This window comes from Balearica regulorum, chromosome 15 (assembly GCF_011004875.1).
Source record: "Balearica regulorum gibbericeps isolate bBalReg1 chromosome 15, bBalReg1.pri, whole genome shotgun sequence".
Lineage (NCBI taxonomy): Eukaryota > Metazoa > Chordata > Aves > Gruiformes > Gruidae > Balearica > Balearica regulorum.
The window spans coordinates 18,506,359-18,530,303 of NC_046198.1; the positions used below are offsets into that span (position 1 = coordinate 18,506,359).

The 23,945-nt window shown below is 39.1% G+C and overlaps 1 protein-coding gene across 2 annotated transcripts in view; it reads left to right on the plus strand.

Moving 5' to 3' along the window:
• Window positions 1-16,235, plus strand: part of SHISA9 (shisa family member 9) — a 182,778-nt gene extending 166,543 nt beyond the window's left edge. For both annotated transcript variants that reach the window (XM_075767805.1, XM_075767804.1), the window contains one exon: window positions 15,740-16,235. In XM_075767805.1, coding sequence (XP_075623920.1) covers window positions 15,740-16,110 — 371 coding nt within the window. In that variant the 3' untranslated portion in view covers window positions 16,111-16,235. The remainder of the gene's footprint in view (window positions 1-15,739) is intronic.
• Window positions 16,236-23,945: the final 7,710 nt, after the last annotated feature.

The following is a 23,945-nucleotide window of genomic DNA, read 5'->3' on the forward strand; positions in this document are numbered from 1 at the left end:
AGTTGGAGTCCATCCTGTTGCTTAATAAGAGTTTCCTACAGCTCAAATTGGCCTCACTATCCTGAGTAATTTGTTATATTTATTCAGTCACATTGTTCTGCAAGCCTGGCTCAGTAACAGTTAATCTTCTTTCCTGAGTTTCAGGGAGTGCAAAGTGACTAACTTGCTTTAGAGCTTCTTGCAAAAATTAAAAAACACCCCAAACCCAACTTTCTAAAGCCCTGCAGGACTGGGAGAAAGATCACTCAGCTGCAGGAGACGTGCACAGACATACATGTAAAAACTGAGAATACAAATAATTCTACAGTTTAACATGATTTTATATTTCTTTCATAAACTTACTTCTTCCCCTCTCACAAACACACAAACACATACAAACCTTTGAGGAACTGACTGAGTATGACTTAAGAAGACATAACTCAGCTAGTTTAAATTTTTGCCTGCCGCCCCCCCCCCCCCCCCAAAAAAAAATACAACGGACAGAATTCCTCCCTGAAACTCAGACCCAGAAAGCCTTCAGTGATGCTGGGAGTTGTAGTCTTCTGTGGGATGAAATCAGATCTAATTGATTGGATATAGTGAAGCCAGAAGGAGGATATAATTGGCAGAAGACTCACCATCACACCTTTGAGTCTACAGCTCCCAGCATTTCTTGAAGCTTCACAGTGCTTTGATCCCAAAGGAAACATTAGACAGTGCCCCAGCTCTGCTTCCAGCTGCAAACTTCAAAGTCAGATTCTGCAAATATAACACTCAAAGAATTAACATCTCCTGTTTAGGTCACTGTTACTATGCAGAAAATATTGTGGCCGCAAATGCACCAATGCACAAGGCAACATCTCCCTCAAAAAGGTGAAGGATGTGAGCAAACTGTCCGGTTTGTTTGTTCTTTACATCTACACACATGGAGGCATCCAAAGGGGAAGATCACCATAAGGTTAACTCTAAGGTGTTATCTTTGAACCATCCTCCTGTCTGACGTGAAATTTGATGGTGCCTTCTCTTAAGCTTCAGATCTTCAATTTCCATAGAAATGACTGTAAGTCTATGCTGATACAAGATCTGTCTTACAAGAATAGAAGTGACTTCACAACTGCCCCCCTAAGAATCTCATACCTATCTCACTAGAAGATGAGGTTCTGTACCATTCCCTTTAGTTCATTGTGCGCTGGGCTGGAAAGAAATATTGTAATTGGAAAAATAGATACATACAACAGGGAAAAAGGCCTGCCCACACATTCACAGGGGTTGATACAGTCAATTATTAGAAAAAGTAGAACTACAGAATTATTGGACACAATATGTTTGTGTTACTTCACTTTCCTTTACCAACCACCCTGTTACACTGACAGGTAAATAGTCATGTTTCTTTGGACAGCTTAAAAAGGAATTGTGCTTTCATTTCAGAGAGTAAAGAAATTTCAAAATTTAAAAAAATCTGGGACATGGGAATAGCTCTCTGGTTTTAATACCACAAAAACAGACAGGGAAGTACAGATTCATGCATCACTTGTCATATCCAGAGGGTGATTCGGTTAATGATTTCATATATTTAGAGGTATTTTCAGTGTCATTGATAATGCTAGACTAGGCAATCTGTCTGATTCAACACTGGAACTATGGATCTGTCTCAAGGAAGTATGACATAAAAGCTTGGTATCTTTTCACTATTTTTAGTTACTTAGCCCAGCATGGCTGGAGAATTTGAAGCTTTTGAGTGTTCATTTGTTAAGGAAGTCTTTCATACTTTAATCCTTGCTTCTCCTTCAGGCACAGGAGAAAAGCCAAGAAGCACTCAGTAGCAAGCCTCACTTTACCAACCCCTGCCTGCACTGTTCCCTCAGCCTTCCCATTTCCCAACTAGATGAAATGCCAGTGTCACTTGTTCCACCTTTGTCTTCTTCTGAGACCTCCCAAACTTCACATCCTGCCCAGTGTGTGCAGACTTTCAAGACCTTTTCTTGCTTCCACTAAATAATTTAATTGTTTTCTCTGTTATTTATCAAATTGGCTTCTGACACCCTCAGGCACTCTGTTATAGGTAAATAAAAAGTGCTTGGGGAGTCTTGAATAAAATATTTTCCTATTTTATCATCCAGTACGCTCATTTCTTCTTCCAGTGAGGTAGCTGTATTTTAATTATAAATATGTTGTTTGTGCAAAGCCTCAATATCTTGAGCAAGATCAGTTGCATCGTGGACATTCTTTTACAGCCTTTTAAAGAAACATCTACGGGGTGATATTTTTTCTGAGGCTGGGGAATTCTGCCATAAGTAATCAGACATCCAAGCAGCCACTGTCCGTGCCATCCTTTAGCAAATAAACGGAGCTGTGAAAAGGCAGCTCTTCGGGATCACATTGGTCTTAGCAGAAGCGACATCTAGGCTGCTGGGAGGAAATTGCAAATAGTCCTTCTTTTACAAGAAGCACTTTTAACAGCAAAATAAGTTGCTCTTAAACTTTTCCATCTACATTGCATCATTTTTAAGACTTTAGCAACAGATAGAACTTGTGCAAGAAAGGAAATCTGACCTTCAGGTCCATTTAGTTTAGGTTTATCTCAGGATTTTTAGTTTTCTGGGTTGGATTCACACCTAGTGAATTTGTTTTCTCTGAATTTGGTCCACTACCTGGTTTTATGGTGGATGAAGAATATTTATAAGGACCTATTAAATTCTTAATCTATTTTTCATGCCAAAATAGCAAATTTAAATCTGTGCGTCCTTAATTCCTGTTCTTGAAATCAATACTCTTTCCACCCATGTTCCCTACAGTGGATGCCCTACAATGCAGAAATGGCCTTTTTTTCTTGTTACCAGCATGTATTTTAAAACAGTGAAAATGAAACCATCACCAGTAAAGTCATAAAAGCTCAGATTATAAATGCCACTCCACAATCCAACAGTTATACATCACAGAGAACTCAAACCCTTCCACTAACAATTAGGATGGTTCTCTGGAAACAAGTTGCATTTAAAAATCCTTATTATGGGATAATGAATCAAAATGAAGCAAAAAGTAATTTTCTCCTTTTTATAACACACAATGGGCAGATCTAAAATAACAGAAACATGCGTCCAGTTGACCACTAGAGAATGCTAGTCTTTCAGATTTTTTTACTGTCTTTTGCTTATCTTTTGTCTTTGAAGACTGCAGTCTTCAGCGGCAACAAGCTTACAGTAACCAGCTTCATTTCCATCTATTGAGATGAGTGATGGCCACAGGAAGAAAACTAGTAAATCTAAATCAAACATGGGTTATTCAAACCCATTTCTATGAAACATTAATGAATTATACATGAGACTTTTTAAACATTAAGTGATGTGAAGATGTGAGTGAGTGAAAATTTATGCTTAGGCAATACTACTAAATAAAAGCGAACCAATAAAAAACAAAGCTCAGCTCATGCAAAGTCTAACAATGTTAAGCATTTTCACTTGCAACCTTCTTAAGCATCCTTCTCCGTAACTGTTTTATTTTGTACTGTAAACATATATCTACATATAAACATATTTCTTATTCTGCAACGCAAACTTTTTATTCATTATTTAAGAGTAGAGGTTGAGCATAAAGATATGAAAACAACTGTGAATACTTGCAGATAAATAGCAACACTGTGGGATCCCAGCTAAAGTCTAGATTTAATCTAAAAAAGTGTGACTTTTACAGTTCCAACCATGGAGCCTACATGTCAGTTGCACTGGTTGTTCTGAACATACTCCACTCATTTTTTATTATTAGCCATGCAGGTCATTTCCGGCAATATTTTTGCAATAAGTTTCATACAGATGCTCAACGTGATATCCTGCAAGTGGTTCTCAGAGATGCCAAATGATCAAAGCTTAGAACTTTACTGGTGATCCAAAGCCCCCCCTAGAAGTTTTTTCAAATAGCCAACAGAGATTTTGAGAATCTGTCTTGAGTTCATCACCATTTTGAAACACCTGCAGTGCATAGAAAGTGTTCTAAACTCAGCACAGGGAAGTGAAGTTCTGTAAGATTTTCAAAGTGTCAACTTTGGATGAATTCTGTGGAAAAAGTCTTGAAGAGAATTTTCTTGAATTAAATTAGAAGTTTCTCTAACTAGAGGCTTTCACGGACCATTTTTATTTTTTGAGTAGCCTTTCATGCTGACAATATTCAAATATAAATCGGGTTATAATGACTGATCCAGGAATTTTTCTTTTTAAAACTCAAAAGGTAAAAATGAAGAATAGTTTTTTAAGGAAGGGCTTTGATTTACATTTTCCCAAGAACTGACCAAAGAATACAAGAATAATGGAATGAAGCCAGAGAGTACAATTTTGAAATCCCACTACAATCAATATGCTTATTCAGTAATAAATTTAGGAATCCTAGATTTGGGAAGCAAACTCAGTGACAAACAGACTTCAATCTTTATACTCATACTTTATTTTCCATAGTTCTACTGATTCACATTGGAGGTATTTTTGTATGAAAGTATCATTTCTTCAAGTACATCAGAATATGCCTCCATCCGGACAACAGAGCTTTAAACTATTTCATTCAAGTCTGTTGCATTTACAGTGTCTGTGACATGAACATGCATTCAGGTTTGGCTTGGTAATTTTAAGCAGTTATGAAGACTGCTTTGTTGCAAGTCAAGTTTACTTAAGTAAACAAATAATATCCTTTTTTTTTGTTCTAACCAAATTCAAAACCTCAAAAGCTCAGCTTTGTACACGGATATATGTCAACAGCAGTAGTGTGATGTTTTTCAGAATTACCCGTGAATACCAATGGAGACTAGTAAGACAACTGATAGGAACGAATCCCTTATTAACGAATCCCTTATTAATATAATATAAATAGCAGCAGTTATTTGTCTGCTATTTTGGTTCTGCAAAGGATGTTCTAAAGACAGTAAATGTGTTTAAGGGAGAAATTACACCAATAAAAGCCACAGAGATCATTGCTTTACTCCTACACATTCATACTATAATAACAAAGGGCTTGAGGCATGGAGGGAAGAAGAGCAACAACATGATTTGTAATGCACACTATTAATTTTTCCAAAAGTCCTTCCCCTGACAGCTTATTTGAAGAAGGATAAGAGGAAAAAAGAAGCTGAAAAAAATATAAATCTGATATGTAGTAGCTATGATACTACAGCATGAAAAAAACCACCATGAAAATATCAGTCTGTCCCATCCTAATGATAATATTAAGTACAAGAGGCAACTTTTATAGCGGAAAAGTTCGCAAGCTTTCTAGTCTATGGAAGGTGCTCCTGTGAAAAGTTCACCTTCCCGTGCAAGGGCCCTGCCACAGTGGGGGAGGAAGATCTGCAGCTCAGCACTGTTAGTTCTCATTTTCACAAGTGATAGTTATGATTGCAATTCCTGGGAAAAAAGGTAGAGGTGGGAGCTGAACACTCAGATATGGCAGAAGTGGTGTGTGTGTGCGTGCACTATTAAATATTCATTGAAATGAGCTTCATTACTGATTCTTCCTTGACTGTCTGTCAGTCATGAATGCTTTTGCTTTGTGTGAAGGCTACGCAGAGGGTTCTGTTCGGAGCAGGCCTTAGTTCTGCTTTGCCTTTGAGTTTGCCCAATCTGCATGAAAACATTATGAAACGGAATTTTTTTCTGACAGTGCAAGTTTGCCAATTGCCAGGGAACACTATTTCTTTTCAGTTTGACACACATCTCTAGTTTGGAAACCTCTGACAATTATGCACAAGACTTTAATAATACAAATGCCATGCAGTCTAATAGGAGGGAGAAAGGAAGAGAAGGAACAAAGAAAAAACCAGGACTGAATGTGTGCAAGTACAGCTATGGAATTACTTCCTTTTTCTGGGGTTGGTTTTTTTTTTTCCTCTTGCTTAATAACTGTCTCTCAAACAGGATTCCTTCTGGCAAAAAGAATAGAAAAAGATAACTTTCTAACTGAAACAACTTACACCACAGCTAATTTTGGAAAAATAAATTTACTTCAATCTTGAATGATTGCTAAAAATTCTTTAAAATTATAGCAGTTAAGAAACAGATCAAATAAAAATAACTCCTGCAAAAAATAGTTATTACATCACTAAGACTTTTTTTCATTTAACCAATACAATTCAAAAAGCCTTTAGGTCTCACCCTGTATTCAGAAATAATGGTGTAAATCTAGTATGACGCCAGTTGAAAGGCAGAAAAATACAAGTTTATTTCAGCACTAAACCACGTCTTATTTATGTATTCAGAGACCTGAACTGGGTCTTCTGTGTCCTCATGCAGCTTTCTACATCATCACAACTAGCAGTATTTGTAGCTGATTTGTAGCTGATTCAGACATATGTTTAAGAGTTATAACCTGCAGTATACTAAAAGAAACAAAACCATCTATTAAAAACTATTAAAACCAAAAATGAAATTCAGCGCACAGAAGAATGCCAACAGCGATGTGTGAAAAAATGAAATTAGGCTCATGCTAAGAACAGTTATTACAAATAAACGTGGTCAGGAATATAGCAGCTTTTTCAGTCAACATTAAGTAAGATAAATTGACACCCTGAGGAAAAACAAACACGCGTTTTTAGATGCTGAATCACATTGCAGAACACTGTGAACTTTTTTCCGACACGACCCACATACTACTCGGTGTGCAACCCGCCAGGACAGCCCCCTTGGTTTGCAGTCCACTCCCAGGAGCAAGGCACGTTGCTGTGTGCGGACTGCCTGAACTGTCTGACTGCAGTAGTAGGGCCTGTTATTGCACATGACTGCACAGCTTTTCTGCAAACGCACAATGAAGCACTGCTCCTGGAACAGTTAGGAAGCCCTGCCCTTAAACAAACTGAAGGTTCCCACCGACCAAAAAGGTTACAAACAAATTCATGTTATTATGGATGTGCAAAAGCATTGCTGCAAACTTTTGACACGATCAGATTTGTTCTAACTGATTTGCTTGAGAAGCATTAAAAACTGCCCAGTGAAAAAGCAAGCTAGATTACTGAAGGAGGAAGTGGAAGAAGGTTTTTAAGCAAATCTCCTAAGTGTTAACCTCTTTGGCTTCAGACAGCATTTTTAGAGAACAACCCAAACCCTCATATCCTATAATCAGTTTATGCTGCAGTCATGCTTAACTTATTCAGAAGTTAAGCATGACAGCATGACTCCTTAGATAGTTTCTATCTCAAAAGGCAAGTTTTCTTGCAATATATAAGGTTTCCAGTTAAAACTCAAACTGATAAATATGCCTAAATGACATAAAATGAAATAAGTATTTCACAGTAGAACTTTTCATATTTATTTGCCATTGTAGATGCCATGAAAGGACGTGAGCTTAGAGGCCTTTAGGGGAAAAAAATAATGAAAAAACAGATTTGCAGTTACAGGTCAGCCACTGGCTGCACTTTCAAAGAAATGTCAGAGATTCGAATACATAATTCTTTTACACTTTTTTTACAATTTCATCCATTGGTTCAAGAATAGAACTGGCAATCTTATTTCCTTCTCAAGTTTATCATTCATTGCACAATACTAAACCAGCAATTTAACGTCTTGATTTAGAATGCTAAATCACTTAAGGATATAACAAAGTAGTGTGATCTTTGTTGATCTGCACGCAACAGATTTCAGGTCTCCTGAAAACATTAACAATTTTAATCTTAATTTAACATGGTGTAGCCACCATTTGTTTCCAGGTTGACAGAATCTATTTACTATTGACAGTAAATCAGAAGAGCTCTGGTTTTCCTACACTGGTTAGATAAAAGTATTCTGCATGCCATTGGTCTCTACGTTAGGTACAGTGTGTGTGTGTCTGAAGTATTTTGACCAAAACCAAATCATGATATCACTGCAGCACTTTGCAAAATTGAATCATAAATTTAATACTATGTAAATCAATGCAGGCAAGTATACAAAGCCCAACAGGAAAAGCTGGTTTACATGTCCAAAGAGAAACCTGCCTGAACTTACACAGTAAATAAATGTTTGTAAAAAGAAAAAGAAAAAATAGACTTTGCAGTGCTGTGCTTTTCTGGCATGTTGTCAGAAGAGGGGTGCTTCTACTCACAGACATGTGGCTGCTCTTGGGTTCCAGGGATTGTAACCTGGCACATGAGGTACCACACATGACGTCTGGTGCCTGAGGAGTTAATCAAATTCTGTCTCAGCGTTCCCAGCCAAGCAGCAGCCTTCGCTGCCTGTAGTGGATAAAGAGAACATTGCTGAGACTGGAGGCTCTACTTACCAAGTCTAATTACATTCCTATTCTAAACCATTCCTAATGCATTTCAAAACCCAGAAATATTCTGGCCTCTTCAGCCTTTCAGAAACTGTCATGAAAGTAATCAATATAAGAGAAGAAATGTTTGGGCCTACATATTTATGTTTCATCATGTCTCATATCATGAAAGTAGAATTTTATTTCACTGGGAAAACAAAATGCAGTCTGGTGTCTGGAGGTGGACAGGCTCCTTTCAAACAATGTTTGTAGAAGAAAAGGTTGATATGATATGTCGTTTCATGCTCGGTCTCTCTCCAGATCACTATAAGAAATAAGTAAATAGATAAAGTGGCAAAGGGGGCCAGGAGAGAAATAACACAGAACCACAAAAAGTAGGTTCTACCAAAATTATGTAAGTAATTTATGGGTGGTTCTATGCATTATGTATTTTTCTTTACCTCTATCAGTAATAGGGAATAAAAATCATGAGAAAGAATCCACAGACATAAAATATTATCCTTTTCAAAATGCCTTAAATAAAAGTAAACTGGTGTTAGAACTTTTGGGGGAAGGAGGCAAATATTTAGGACAGAAATCAATGCATTGCAGCCCACAGACTGAATTCTGCATTCTCAGAGCTCAATACAAGAGTGGAGAAGGAGGGATGCAAAAATGATTTTAAATGGCCTTCACCCTTTCTTAGAATTTAGGATGGTTTAAAATTGCCCTACCTTATACACAGCCACTCCAGTGCCCATGAGATGAGAACAGCTAGTGACCAGCCATGCAGTAGCTATGTTCCTTTCTCTTGGCCACATACAGATCTATCATATCATTCTACCCACTGCTGGCATTATAGGAACAGAATCGTTTCTACCCGCAGCATCTAGCTGTATTCTTACAGCTAGAAGTAGACTTCATGTTACACAAAGCAAATTCTTCCATGCTCTGTGATGCCTGGTGAACCCCTTCATTCAAAAACTGGGTCATTAGTTATTTGTTTTACTGGATGTAACACACTTGTCAGTGAATGTATTGGATTCAATTCATACTTGGGGACAGCTAATTGAACTCAGTCCATGTTATTTTTTTCCCCTCACCCACAAAAAAACTTGTGCTAGTGTAGAAATGATACTTCTCTGATTTTCAGATGAACTCCTGCAAAAACTCTCACAAAGAGTTGGCTTATAGCTTGGAAGCCTTGGACCATACTGTCTTAGATGCCAGCTCAGAAAAGCAAATGAATAAGCAATCACACATTCAGATACGATCAACAACAGGACCACCAAAGGCAGCATCCTAGTATTTCCCTGGGCAAAATTCTCCTGTTGTCTTTGAGCCAGGATTCATTACACTTTTGTCTTTCTTTTGAGTTTTTACTTTCATTACTTAGAGAGTGAAATGTAAGGTTCCCATAGCTTCAGGTAACTACACTAACATCTCAGCAAAGTCATGGCTGTAGAAGCAAAGCCTTGTTACCAGCTGTTAAATATTACATAGGGATAGCTTTACTGTTGCACAGAAAACATCTACAAATAGGCAGTTAGTGTATTTTAGCTGTTATCTGGTGTGTCATTGTAGTCATTTCATTGCTCTCCTGTCACCCAGCACTTTCCATTCACTTGCTTTCTGTATCTCTAGCCCTAAATTTGAAATAGTCTCTTTGTGGCTGAAGTTCTATGTTTCACAAAGTAGTTCTTAAAATATGTTCAGATAACAAACAATTCTGTGAAACACCTACTGAGAAACAGGGTTCCCTATATATTTTTGTGTCTTCTGACTGTGACTGCAAGCTCTCACTGGAGCTGCTTTTTTTTTTTTTTTTTAGTATGTCTTTAGAGCTCTTATAAGGGCTTGCTGCTTTGTGGATTCTCCACTCTGACTTTAGAGGTTTCTTCCCACTCCTAGGTGCCTACTTTCACAAAAGCTGTAGGACATAATTATCTTTAAGGATTCTGCACTTCTGTAGCTGTAAGAAGTGGTCCAAGAATTCAGAGCCATTTTATGGACCCACAAAGATAATAGGATTGTCAATGAAGAAAAGAGTAAAAACATAGTGCTTCAGAATTACTAAAGACCTCCTTATTTAGCTGTACCTTCTACACAGAAATGTTTGTAACTGCAGTATTTTACAAGAAAAAAGAAAGCATTACACAATGCTAATGCATGTCCACACGACTCTATATGCCAAAAGTGGTTACACAGCCACCTTGAAGACTGCTTAACTTAGGGAGCAGAACAATATTACACAGCTTTAGGGCCACCCCTCAGCACAGATAACATACACTCAAGTAAGTGCACTGAGAAATCCTGGCCCTATTACAGCCACAAGGATTTTTGTCACTGGTTTTCAAGAAAACACATTTCCATCCAAGGTATTTAGCCTGTAAGTGACTCACTGGTTTACATGCTTTTGTTATACAACTGTGGATTATGAAGAAATATGTGCAAGTACCAAATTTGGTCATGGCCAACCATCAATCAGTGAAAGAACAACGCTTGTCTCTGTTAGTGACAGATTTAGGCAGAATGGTAGAGCTTGAATCAAAACATCCAAAAAACCCCATCAAAAGCCCATTCCTTTCTGGCCACCTCATCTAAATGAGCCTAAACTCACAGAAATTTTACTCGGTATTCCCATGACCTTGCTATCCCAAGCAGCTTGGTAGCCATCTCCTGTCAAAATAAAAATTTAAGGAATAAGGCAAGGGTCCAAATCTGAGACATTTGACACTGATACTGGCAAACTCAAGAGCAAAATAAAACAGACAGTTGTGGTCACTTTCTTTAAGGAATCATTGGATCCAGATAAGAGTCGGGAGCGGAGCGATCCACCTTTTAGATGACAGGCTCATGGCTGTACAACTGCTCCAACTGAGTGGGATCTAAACCTGTGTTCTCTACCCAGCAAGGTGCATCCCAGCTTCTGCTAGGATGGTCCCCACCCACATTCACATCCTGATGAACTTGTGCTGCGGAGCAGAAGAAAATTCAAGATTTATTATTTATTAGAAAGACAAAGGAAGAAAAAGCATCTCTTTAGCTCAATAGTTAAGGCACTCAGCTGGGAGGGAGGACTGCTGCTTTTGATCCTTACACTGTTTCTGTATTTTTTCAGTTATTAATTTCATGCACAGCAGGAACAAAAGCCCAAGTTCTCCCCTCTCCCAGGCACACGCTTTAGGTTGGAAAAAATTAACATTTCAACATTTTTTCCAGATGAACAGCTACAACAGTAACTACATTTTTGGGTGCATTACCTTAAAGGAGTAAAAACCTTGCAAAAATATTGAAACTGAGAACATTTGTATAACTAGCTGCCAAGACTGGAGGGAGGGAACACAAAGAATAACACTCAGAATTAAGGCCCTTGTTTAACTATTGTTCATTTGGCAATTTGGTAACTCTAATTCTTTACTCCTTTTGCAAACATGACAGTGATATCTTTAAATCCTATTTTACTGATGTATTTACAGAAGGCAATGCAAAAGGCACTTCTTATAGCATCTTTCATCTGAAAACTCAGTATACTCTACAAATAGCAATTAATCTTCATAACACCTAACTACCTCCTCCAATGTTTTAACAGCTCATTTTACAGCTGGTGAAACCAAGACAGAGGAAAGTTGAGTGACCTAAGGTCACACAATAAATCCATACTGTAACTCCAAAATGTCTCTTTGCATGTTTAAAGTCCACAAAATATTTATAGGGGATGGTTAATAAGAAAAATTAACTTCCTGAGATTCACAGTTGATTTTCAAAGTAGTTGGCATCAGGATACTATAAATACGCTTTTCTTGATAAAATATTTGTTACAAAACCATGCTCAATATTACTCTTCTAAATTTTTCTACTTTGAAAATCAGAAGTAAAAACCCCTGTTTCTGCACCTGACTAGCATCAGGTCAGTCACACTGGGGCATAGCACACTGGTATTATAAAACCTTTAATCCAGTCAGTATGCAAGAATGAGGACTGCTTCAAGACTTGCCAAAAGCCCTTTGGAACAGCTAAACAATTTGGTTTTACCAATGCTTTTTCTTGCTATGTATTTGCTACAAAGGTATTTTTCCCCCACCCAGTTCTGGTACACGTGCCTATGTGTAAGCCAGCACGTGCATGCTGAAAGAAGAGTGTTTGAAGAGGTTAAAACATTAGATAAAGAGGCTGGCTTTCACTGTTAGCATTTAACTCCAAGGCACACGTAATTCTCAGGCAAAACCCTTCAAGCCATTATTTGATCAGGACAAACACAAAGAGCAGCTCTCCCACACTGTCACTGCCCCACAAAACGTATGCCATCAGCCACTCATCATATGTTTGTCAGCTTTCTGCTTGACTTTGATGAGGATTTACAGGTCAAAGGCTGGTTTGTTCTCTGCAAGCTCAGTTTCCAGACAAGGGTTGAGAAATCCCTCCAAAGGGACTATGTACCAAATTAATAAAAGCAACTTTAATGTAACCACATTTACAGAATTAATCATTTCACCTTCTGTACGATCTTCCATAAGAAACAAGACAAGACATGAAAATCTTACATATAACATGGCCTGAAGAAGAATTCTTCCCTGTGAGGGTGCTGAGGCCCTGGCACAGGGTGCCCAGAGAAGCTGTGGCTGCCCCTGGCTCCCTGGCAGTGTTCAAGGCCGGGTTGGACGGGGCTTTGGGCAACCTGGGCTAGTGGAGAGTGTCCCTGCCCATGGCAGGGGTGGGACTGGGTGGGCTTTGAGGTCCCTTTCCAACCCAAACCAGTCTGGGATTCTGGGATTTTATGATAAGCAAGAGCAAAATGTCACAGATGTGTCATAGGCACAGCCCTTGTGAGGCTGATTTCCTCCTGGCTTAGTTTTTACAGCAGGGATGTTGTTTATATGCAACAGTAATACAATTTGCTCTTCCGTGAGGACATAATCTTGATGTGTTTGGAGATCTGAGTTACATGCCTAACGTCTGACAAAATTCAGAGACTCAGGACCATTGCTGGCAGTGGGAAATAATGCGAGTGAGAAAAAATAAAAATAAATTAAGGAAGTAGCTTGAGCTTGCTGGGGCATTTTTCACTTAGCCATACAAAAGAGAAAAATGGCATGAAAAGTCAGGCAATGCAAGTATCTGCAATTTTTGATCGTTTACATAACTGCAACACCACTGTTACTTAACTAAACAGAAGTCATTATTTACCTTGTAACTGATCATCAAAGATCTTGGTTATGTAAGACAAATTGCTGCAGCTGAACTAAGACCAAATGAAAAGTACAAACTTACAATTTTACTCTATCCTTATATATGAGATTAGCTTTTAATTTTTCTATGCAAATTAAACCAATTTAAACATGAAATAGGCAGACAAATGTATCTATATTAGGAGCTGGACATAATTAACTATGCTGAATTTAAATTACATAAGCTAGCGTGACTTTTCATATATAGACAAGTCTATAGACTTTCATATATAGACTAAGTCATAAGATATAGAAACTCGCTCCCCTAACTGGCTGACATGCAGTGCTTTTGATGTAAAAATTTATACAGATAAATACTTGTGTGGAAATTCACAATGCCTTTTCTGCAACTGTTTTTCTCAATTAATGGTAACAGATTAATGAGAAATTAGCAATACAGACTGCATTTCCCTCCTGTTTTTATTCAACTTTTATATAATACTGTTTTGTGGCATTCAGTGAATATTAACAAACTAAAAGACAATCACACAGAATCACAGACTGGTAGGGGTTGGAAGGGCCCTCTGGAGATCATCCAGTCCAACCCCCCCTGCTAGAGCAGGATCACCCAGAGCAGGTCGCACAGGATCACATCCAGGCAGGTTTTGAATATCTCCAGAGAAGGAGCCACATTTAGAACAGGAAATAGCTCTTCCAGGGAGAAATAGGTAGAACTTCTTGGTTGTTCAGATTACAGATCTCTAAATGAAGCAGCTCACCCCAAAATCAAAGCAGAACGTAGCAGGTTCTCTTGGTAACTCATTATGGGTCTATCAGCAATTGCAACTGCATATCCTGTACTGAAATTAGCATAGGCCATTATCTACATTCTGTGATTTGTTTAAAACAGAAAACACCTCTATGCTATAGAGAAGCATTCACTCATCGATGAAAAAAGAGATGGGTAAAACATGCAAAGCCTAATTTTACAGCACAGATGAGCAATTTCAGTTCATCAAAGGGGAAACACCTCTTTAATGACAAAATTAAGGATTTAAGAGCCAAGTCCATTTGCACAGTCATTATACAAAAAATGTTGTGAGATGATAAACTCCAACTGCTTTTGGTAATATTCCTCCCTGTTGAGGGGCCAGGACAAGGGGGATGCAGAACTGAGGCTTGATCTTGAAGATTAATGTGATGCTCATGGGAATTTCACCGCCTTGTATAAAGACCCAGTTCAGAACTAGAGAGAAGGAGAAAATTCAGAGTGCAACAAAAGCCTCCTAGCAATGCTGGGGAGAGAGAAAAAGAAGGAAAATAAACAAAAACAGTGCAGGGAATTAAAAACCTCCTCATCACGATGGCAAGATGAGCTGAGCTGTCCAGACAGCTACATGTACAAGACTTCTGCAGAGAAGCCCTACATGGCTTCAAGGAAAATGGATGGACCTAGCCAGGGTACCGCAAAAGTCAAATCCAGGCTGACACAATCATAGCACAGCACTGATGATTAACACACCACATTGTTAGTTGATATATGTATTTGGCACTATCTTAAATCAAAATCTAGATTTTTGAATGGGGTAAATAAACCCTCTTTACACAAAAGGCAAGGTCTTAAAAAATAAAATTCAGTTAAGCCCCCCTTAAACCCCTGATACTCAGTCTCAAAATTTAAATGAGTTGCCGGACTGCTGCAGAATTCCTTTAGCTTCCTGAGCATGGTTTTAAGCAAGGCCAAATAAATGCCAGCAATAACAACAATCAAACTTGAGCAAAAGCATGCACTGGAACACACTTGCCCAGGAAATCACAGAGGGCAAAAACCTAATTTGAAAACTGCAATGCAGTACTTGTTGGCAGGGTTGTTGCTGTATTTCTTAGTGGTACTGACCCCAGAAAATGATGTCAGAACCTGGAATTTAGGATTTTCATTGTCTGTAAAATCACAGGGTAAATACTAACCCTCAGCAACCCCACATATTTTCAGCACCATAGATCCCCAATATTTCCAATAAAGTCTGTGTACTTCTGAACACTTCCTAAACTTCCTGTGCTATGTGAGATGAGCAGCAGTAAGATTCATAGGTCCTGTCCCCATAATGTAGATATCAGCACAACCTGAGCGATCTGGGGCAGGGACAGGCTTTTGTTAAAGGGCAACAGGTTTTTGTCCTCATATATGAAAAGCCAAGCATAATTGCATCCAAAAATATACTACAGAGAGAAAATAAGGGGTGGGAGGTGACATGGTTTTCTCCTGCTGATGTACCTTTAACTGTATCTGGTCCACAGATGCAACTCTGCATGACCCGCTGTAAACTCTGTAACATCTTTCTTGTGTCCAACTGATTTTTTTATTCCCTCCCCCTTTTAAATCCAAATAGCTGACAAAGTCAACGATGACTTCTACACCAAACGCCGACACCTTGCGGAACTGGCTGCCAAGGGGAGCCTGCCACTCCATCCAGTGCGCCTAGATGAAGACAGAGCTTACACGATCGACAGTGGCCTAACCAGACAGAATGGGCAAAAATCCAAAATCGCGAAGATCCACACACACCCATTAGGTTACAATTCCCACTACAAGACCTGGGATCCCAATGACCAGTCTCTTAGACGGCAAGCGTACACAAACAAGGGGAAGCACGGCATGGGAGACCCAACGTTAAGTGACCCCCTGACAACCCGGAGCCAGCATTATTTGGGCCCACAGCCATACTTCATAACTAACAGCAAGACAGAAGTAACTGTTTGAGTTTGTTTTCCTTTTTTTTAAAAACAAAATCCTTTAAAAACCACACGCAAATACACACACAACACAAACACTCAACTGAAAGGCAAAAAATAAGCTTAAAAATACAAAACAAAATTTTAAAGAAAGGAAAAGGAAGGAAGGAGGAAGGAAGGAAGGAAGGAAGGAACTTCCACCTGGACACTCTTGATATCCAGCCAACTGTAGGCCGAAGAGTGGGTTAATACCATTCAGCAATACACACTGAAGGTTGAATTATAAACTCCATTTGTACTTCACAATGGAACACAAACCCTTGTGACTAAATTTTTTTACTTGAAACTAAAATCCATGATAAGTAGCACAATCTAGAGAAACTTTATGTCTGCTTAAACATTTACACTATGTTCCTGCCTTGAGACAGAGGAAGAGAGAACAATATATTGTAATATATTATTTCAGAGAGGAATTTTGTATAAAACCTATTAATAATCACTAGACCTGTGAAAAGCCAAGAGCAAACATCTTGGTACAACCCCTAACATCTATTATTGTACTTTCACACCATCCTATAGAAAGCGCAAAAAATACATATACAATAAGGGACAAAGACTCTTTCACAAGGAATTTATGAAGACTGTTACGATTAAGAGCATATGGGACCTTACTGGCTGGTAGAGAATTCTGCAGGATGATAACAAACAACAGAAGATTTTATTTCAGTTTACTTTGTTTGATTTGAAATTTTTGGGAACCTCCAAAATAAGAAGAGACATATCATATGATACAGAAAGCTGCTGGGGGAATAAGGGCATCAGAATATTCCCTCTCAGTCCTCCTGTTTTCAGGCAGATGGCAACAATTCTCCCTTTGCAGACTGTCAAGACTTTTTCTTTACCTAAATGTTTTGCCTATCTTCAACTGCTTCAGACTGAAATTAAGCGTGGGTGGTGCCTTTACTGTATTACTATTGTTCAATGACAGTCTTGTTTCTCAAAGTGACCCCTCTGTTCCTTTAAACTATTTCCTCATGTTTTGCTAAGGATGACAAGGGTTCTGCCCTGCTCAGCCTCCTCTGTTTGTCCCGAAGGGAAACTGGACTACATCTCCATGCTGTGGTTGCACAGTCAAGACTATTTGGTTAGCCCCTCCATTTTCCCAATTTAAACTTTTTCCCTCTAGTCTCTCATTTTGTATTTGCTTTTAGCCATGGTAGTTCTTTGTGGTTCAACTAAATGTTATATGGTATATTGTCTCTATTTTTTGGCCTTCTATAGTGGCATTCCCTCTTGGTGGACTATTTGGTGGAAGAGGCTAACGAACTAGCCTCAAACGTCAAAGAGATCTGGGTTTAAACTAAACAAACAATTGGACTCGTGGTCTTGACTGTGGTTCTGATGAGCTGGATGCCTTGTTTGTATGAGTAAAACCACTCTTGAATTGGGCACTGGTAGTAGACTCGCAGTCCTGGGTCTGTAAAGGCTTCGGCACATCCACAAAGAGATAAAGAGAGTTGGGATGGGATGGCGGTGCTGCAACAGCCTGATGGCAGGCAACGCACTCAGTCTTTCACTTAAATTCTTGCCCTTCCCCCAAAGCAAGTCATTTGGCTAAATCCTAACTAGCTATCTTACTACAGTTGCGCTCTCACCAGCTGTCAGTTCTTCTGAAGGTTAGTTTTGGAAGAGTATGCAGGGAGGAGTGACAACTGTTGTAAGAAGAATTGGAGGTGGCATTTCTTACTGTATTCAACTGACTGGCAGTGTTTCTTCTTAGTCAAGGATGCAAGGGCTAAGAATTTGAAATGTGGTTAAATGGAGAGACCATTTTTTTAGCTATATCGAGATTGATTTGCATCCTGACAGCACCGGCATCTCTCCATAAGCGTGCTGCTAAATTGTATGATCATATGTTTCAAGACTATCAGAAGTGGACAAAGCCCACGGGACAAATACTTCGCACACAACCCAGATTCTCCATTATCTTACTTTTATTCCTTTAATCCTTATTGCCTTCACAACTGGCTGACTTAATTTGACCCTTTATGGAATGTTGCTGTTAATCCATATGCTTTAGAAACACATTACAGTTGCACTCTAATTCACACAAGGTTTCGTGTAACTTGAGCATATTTCATGTGGAAATATTTTAGTAACTGTATGTTCTGTAAGTAAACCTGTGTTAATACTTGTTAACTACAGAGTTTATGATACCAATAATACTTCCTACAATAAAATGTTTGTTTGTTTTTTAAGAATGTTTATTTGTAAACATATGTATTCACTATATTAATATGAATTTCTTACCTGGCAATAAAACTGATTCTATGTGAATCCAACTTGTTGGCTCATTCCTAAACTTGTATCATTGGGCCAATTTTTGAGTCTTAACTGAGCTTCTGGAGACTCTCACTGCAGCCAGTGGGGTTCATCTCAGCACAAATGATGACTTGACCCTGACATTTGCAGGCTTGTGAACAACAGGATCTTTGGAAAGCAGCTGCATGTTGTGTGCATCACCTATGTGCAATGCCTGTTACAGACAATGTAACATAACACGCACAAGGCATGCAAGCCTTGCAAAGCTCCATGTGCGCTGTAAGCCTCCAAGCACCACACACAGCTTGTGTTACTTGATCAGTTAACTACAGTTTTGAGGAAAGAAAAGGTAAGCATGCACAGGGCCAGATCCTGGTCCTCATGAATGCAGGGGAGTTCTGCAATAAGCCTCAGCCACATCCCAGGATTGGAACTACCCAGTAAGCACAGATCAAACACTGGTGTATATTGCTTCAAAATTTTTATATATTCATTAGAGAAAAACCTGTACACCGCATCTGTGTACCAAGTCTGCTGGAACAGAAAGTCCTTTACAGGCTTTTAGTACTGCTAATGGATCATAAACCTGACAATGAACAGGACCCCGGAAAAGGAGAGTGTTTGGGTAGCTGCTTCTCTTTGCTTTGCTGCAATGGTATCGGGTGAATTTCAGAAAAAGAAATGAAGAATCAGGATACCTAGCTTCAGAATCAACTTAGTGCATGACTTGGTGCAAACTCGTTAGACAATTTATGATTCCTAAACCATAGGAAACCATAACACATTATCAAAGGGAAAACATCAGTTCTGAAGTGGCTGGAGTTAGCCATTTTAGACAGTAGAAAAGATGCCTTTTCATTATACGCCTTTATGGGTGCCTTGAAATAGTCTGTAAAAGCCCCATTTCTGGTTACAGGAGCATCTCCCTGCCTCAGGCACTACTATAGAAACAATCCCCTTCTGTCAGGGGCCTCGGGAGACACATATGGAGTGTGGCCACAGTGCCAGAAAAATTTTGGTCATCCTTGCGACCCACAGGGAAGCCTGAGGAGATGAGGGAGTACAAGCCTAACCTATAGTAGACACAACTTACTGTTTCAGCTCCACCAACAACCCATCTAATTCACATGTTGCTTCTATCAGCAAATTCCTGACTGGAATCACAGATGGCAAAAAGGACAACTGCTTCACTAGTAGAAGTGCCTCTACATGGGACTTTTTTCTTCCAGATATATGGAAAAAAAAAACCCTCCAAAAAACCTCCTGCATCTCATTTTGTGTCTCTGCATGTTTTTTTATCTTATGTTAGCCTGAATCTTTTGTCACCATGAGCAAGAACAGCACTGGGTTTTCCATAAGCACTTCTTCCATAAGGCTCTCTGATATTAACACCGATGAACTACACTACAAACAAGAAAGTGTATTGCCAAGAAATGAAGATGTTCCATATACAAAGCTGTGGGGTCTAAAAGTCTAAAGGTTATGTGTTTTAGACCCCTTTTTAGACCCTTTTATTCTGGAAACATCTGTTCTCATGGCTAAATGGTTTGAGCGTGATCCTCAGCTTACACAAACTGAAGAGGTGGTGACATATAAATACAGGATCAGGTTTCATGACATTCCACACTGTACCTACAAAGCCTCTCCAGGACTCAGACTTTAGATTTTAATAGATCTGGGACAAGATTCATGCTTTGGTCTATTCTTATAGAATGGTTATCGAATTTTGGGTCCTAAATAAATAACCCTACCCCACAAATCTCTTTTGCACACAATCCTGTGCACTTTATTTAATCCTGGTCTCTATACTTAAATACACAAAGGACTTCCAGTGATAAATATAGTCTTTACTGTAATTATATAATCTTTCTATTTGAATGGATAATTTTATTTTGCTAAAATCAGTTATGACAGGAAGCATTATTGTATTAGATTATATCATCTCATATGTCACCCAGTGCTGACAATGTGAAAATAGGATGAGTACCACATTACGAAAAAGTAAGCATTGGTTTTTTTGTGAGTGGGAAAGTCATATTATTGTGTCTATTGATTATATATGACTTCAGATAACTTTTGTCATTTATTTCAGCATGAATATAATACATATAATAGTAGAACAGATGTCACGCTAGCTTGGATACGAAAGCTGGTTTTAGCCAAAAAAGACTGAATGAAAGTCCTGTTCATTTCAAGTTATACAGCAACTTGCTGTCTGTGCTGTTTCTAAAATACTGTTACATGGTCAGTAAGAAATAGCTTCCAGCATACATTAAAATCCCAATTAAAAAAAAAAAAAAGAAAGAAAATTCTATATTAGTTCAATAACAAAGTCCTACAGGGGTAAAACTATTATTAATGCTGTTGGCTGTATTAAATATCAGCAACTACTCAGAAAATTCCTGGTAACTAATCTTCTAAAAATGAGACTGGTTTGGGAGAACAAAATCTGAGGTTTTCTAATTGTAGATAAAATTGTAGATTTGCCAGTAGTTTGGCAGAAGATGTAGCTTATCTCAGCATTATTCCAAAAGTCACCTGGAGTCATGACTCCGTCCCGGTTTATAAGATGTGCATTACCTTTACATTCCTGTCAGGTTCTGACCACTCTGTCCAGCTGCCACCCCTCTGAAGAGGAGAGATGTACACGATGATCCTTCTTGCTGCGGTTCCCACCAGTCTGCCCACAGAAGAGTGCGGAAGTCTAACCTGACAGCTTAGGACTCAAACTCAAGCATATCTCTAGTGTTTGCCCATGACATGAGTAGTTTTCTCAACAACAGGCAAGGGGTGACATTAGAAGAGATGAAGGAAGAGACTGTGCAATGTGAATTTGTCACTGGCAGCTTGTATTACTCAGAGACTGCACCTCTTGTAGCACTTGTGCTCTGCTCTAGCAAACTGCACAATCAGCCCAGCTGGCTCTCCTGGTATACATTGTGTAGGACCATGTTTAGGAGGGCAATGGCAGATGAGTGTGACTAATGAGGGAAGATAAACTTCAATGTTTTATGCTAAACCACTAAATCAATTCATTTGAAAAATGTGACATAATAGCACGTTAATCTTAGCCTACAGATGGGGAAAAAAGAGCCAGCAAACGCTCTAACAGCTAAAACCCCAGGGGAAAACTTTCAATGTAAACACCAACATACAGCTCTAATTTGAAAAGTGGCTGTAAAAAACAATTCCTGGAATTCATGCTCTAGAGATTTCCAGACTCGAATTTGCTCAGCCTGCAAGTAAGATGTGTCCTCATACCTGCCAACTCAATCTGGAACATGAGCGTTAAACCAGGCTTTTCCTCCCCATCCAGCTGCATTAATGAAAGTCAGGACCAAATTCGGATACTGCTTATATCCTGTATCTGCACAAAAGCTGCTGTCAGATAAAGGCAGTTGAGTGAGGCTACTAAACACTTCTGCAGAAGATGCACCATGAAGAATTTGACACACCTTGCTCAGCTGTGCTGGCCCTACCAGGTTAGCAAAGCATAAGACAGATGCATTTGTCTCCAGTAACAACAAATTACACTTTTTGACGCTGGAAGGAAATCCAGTCCTGACCCTAGTTCTTCCTTTGTCAGAATCTGCCAAATAAACAATGCCTGAACAGACCAGGGCTCCCTGGATAGGCCTTCCTCATCCCAGGTCTCCTCTTCTGGCAAGATAATGATGTTGCTTCAAGAGCAAGGTGTTCTCTTCAGTTTCATTGAATTTTTCACCTTCACAGATTAGGGTCCCTTTCTGGGAAGCAGAAGCTGTGGCTGAGGCTGACATAGGTCTAGAACTCCAATCTATCACCGCTGCTCTGGTTTCACGTAAGAGAAAAGAATTAGATGCTACTTGTACATGAAGCAATGTTACAGTAAGTCTGGTCCTTCACAGATGCATGAAGAGGCTCTTTGTACCTATCTTTCTCTGCAGGTAACTTGAGGGCAATTTTGCATCCCAAAACAAAGTAATTTTGCAAAATGTCTTTTTTATTTCTTCCAGTAAAGGTAGAATTCATTTTTTTTTGTCTATCCAGCATTTTAACAATATAGTCACACTGTTATACACAGAGTTGCACCTTGTCTGTTTAAGTCAACGCTAGCTTCCTTTGCTTAGCAACTTTGCCCGCATTTAAATTGTAAGAGGCGTTGCTGCTTGTTAATAGGGGTTGATGTTGCACTGGCAGAATTCATCTTCTGAACCTGCATTCCAAGCGTTGTGTGCATCCCTCACAACAAATAAAGCTGGGAGTACAACAGGCTATCAACAGTGATGATTTCAAATCAGGAGAGAATGTCAGGCAGTGCTGCTGCTCATTCTAAGGTTCAACTACAGATTAGAACTGAAAAACGGGAATAATCACAAGCCTTTACAGTGGTCATTGGCAGGGTTATTTTGTCAAGGAAACAAGTCCTACCAAGCAGCAGGTGTGTCAGTGGAGCCACTGATACTCCCTGAGCAGGAACACGTTCTTCTTTTTCCTGCATGGAGCTGTTGGCATAATTTTCACTCTCTGGTATTTCGACTCATGCAAACATTTTGATCACAGTAGTTATTATTTGAGAGACTTTTGGCAATGTTAGTGCATATAATTCCCCAAAGTAATTGGTCCCCAAGGGACAGAGCACTTTGCCTGCTACTTACCATTTTTTTAAGCAACAGAAACATTACAAAAATATAATTGTGCTCTTTTTCCCTGCCACAGGTGAAGAGAAACTAGGTTTTGCTTTGTCCTTACAGGGGTAAGGAGAGAGCGCAAGGATGCCTACTTTTCTGTCTCTCTTCAAGGCACTGTTACACTTCAGCAGGAATTTTTCATCCACACTCTGCAGGGGACAGCACTGACTCCCGAGCACAGAGACAGGAATGAAAAAAATCATGCAGCTGAAAGACACAAAGATAGACGGGACTACTAAGGTATCAGTACTAGCTTTGCCATCTGCCATGGTTCGGTGGTGGCTACTTTCCACCACCCACTTGAAGAGGTCAGGAGAACTGCATGGTGTTTTCAAAACTGATGTTCTCCAGTGAAGTCCTGCAGTCTTCCTGAGCATCCCCTCACACCCAGCACCTCGCCCGGGCTCTCAGCTTCCATACTGATGTAGCAGTCTCAGAAAAAACCACTTCTCTTTCTGTGTATGCATGTGTATACACACACACATTTTACAAGATTTTCCACATCAGTCGCTTGACCTTTGGAGCCTGACTCCCTAAAACATTTGTGTTTGCAACACCATCAAAGGGTGACACTGATTTAGAAAATCCACCTAACTGCCTCACTACATTTTAGGGGCCTTATATCTCTTTTGAAGATGGGATCTATATCCCTAATTTACTTTAGTGCTTTTGAAAATGAAACACTAAAGAATGTGACATTCTAAAGAAGAGACAGTCTAAACTTTAGGGATGAAAAGTGTCCTTTAAGTCTGTAATGTATTTTACCATTACTGCTTGGGGAATGATAATACTAAGAATGACAGAGAGCAACTTGACAGGATCCATTAAGGCAGAGACGGGTTGTGTATGCTATTATGCGCAAGATTCTGCA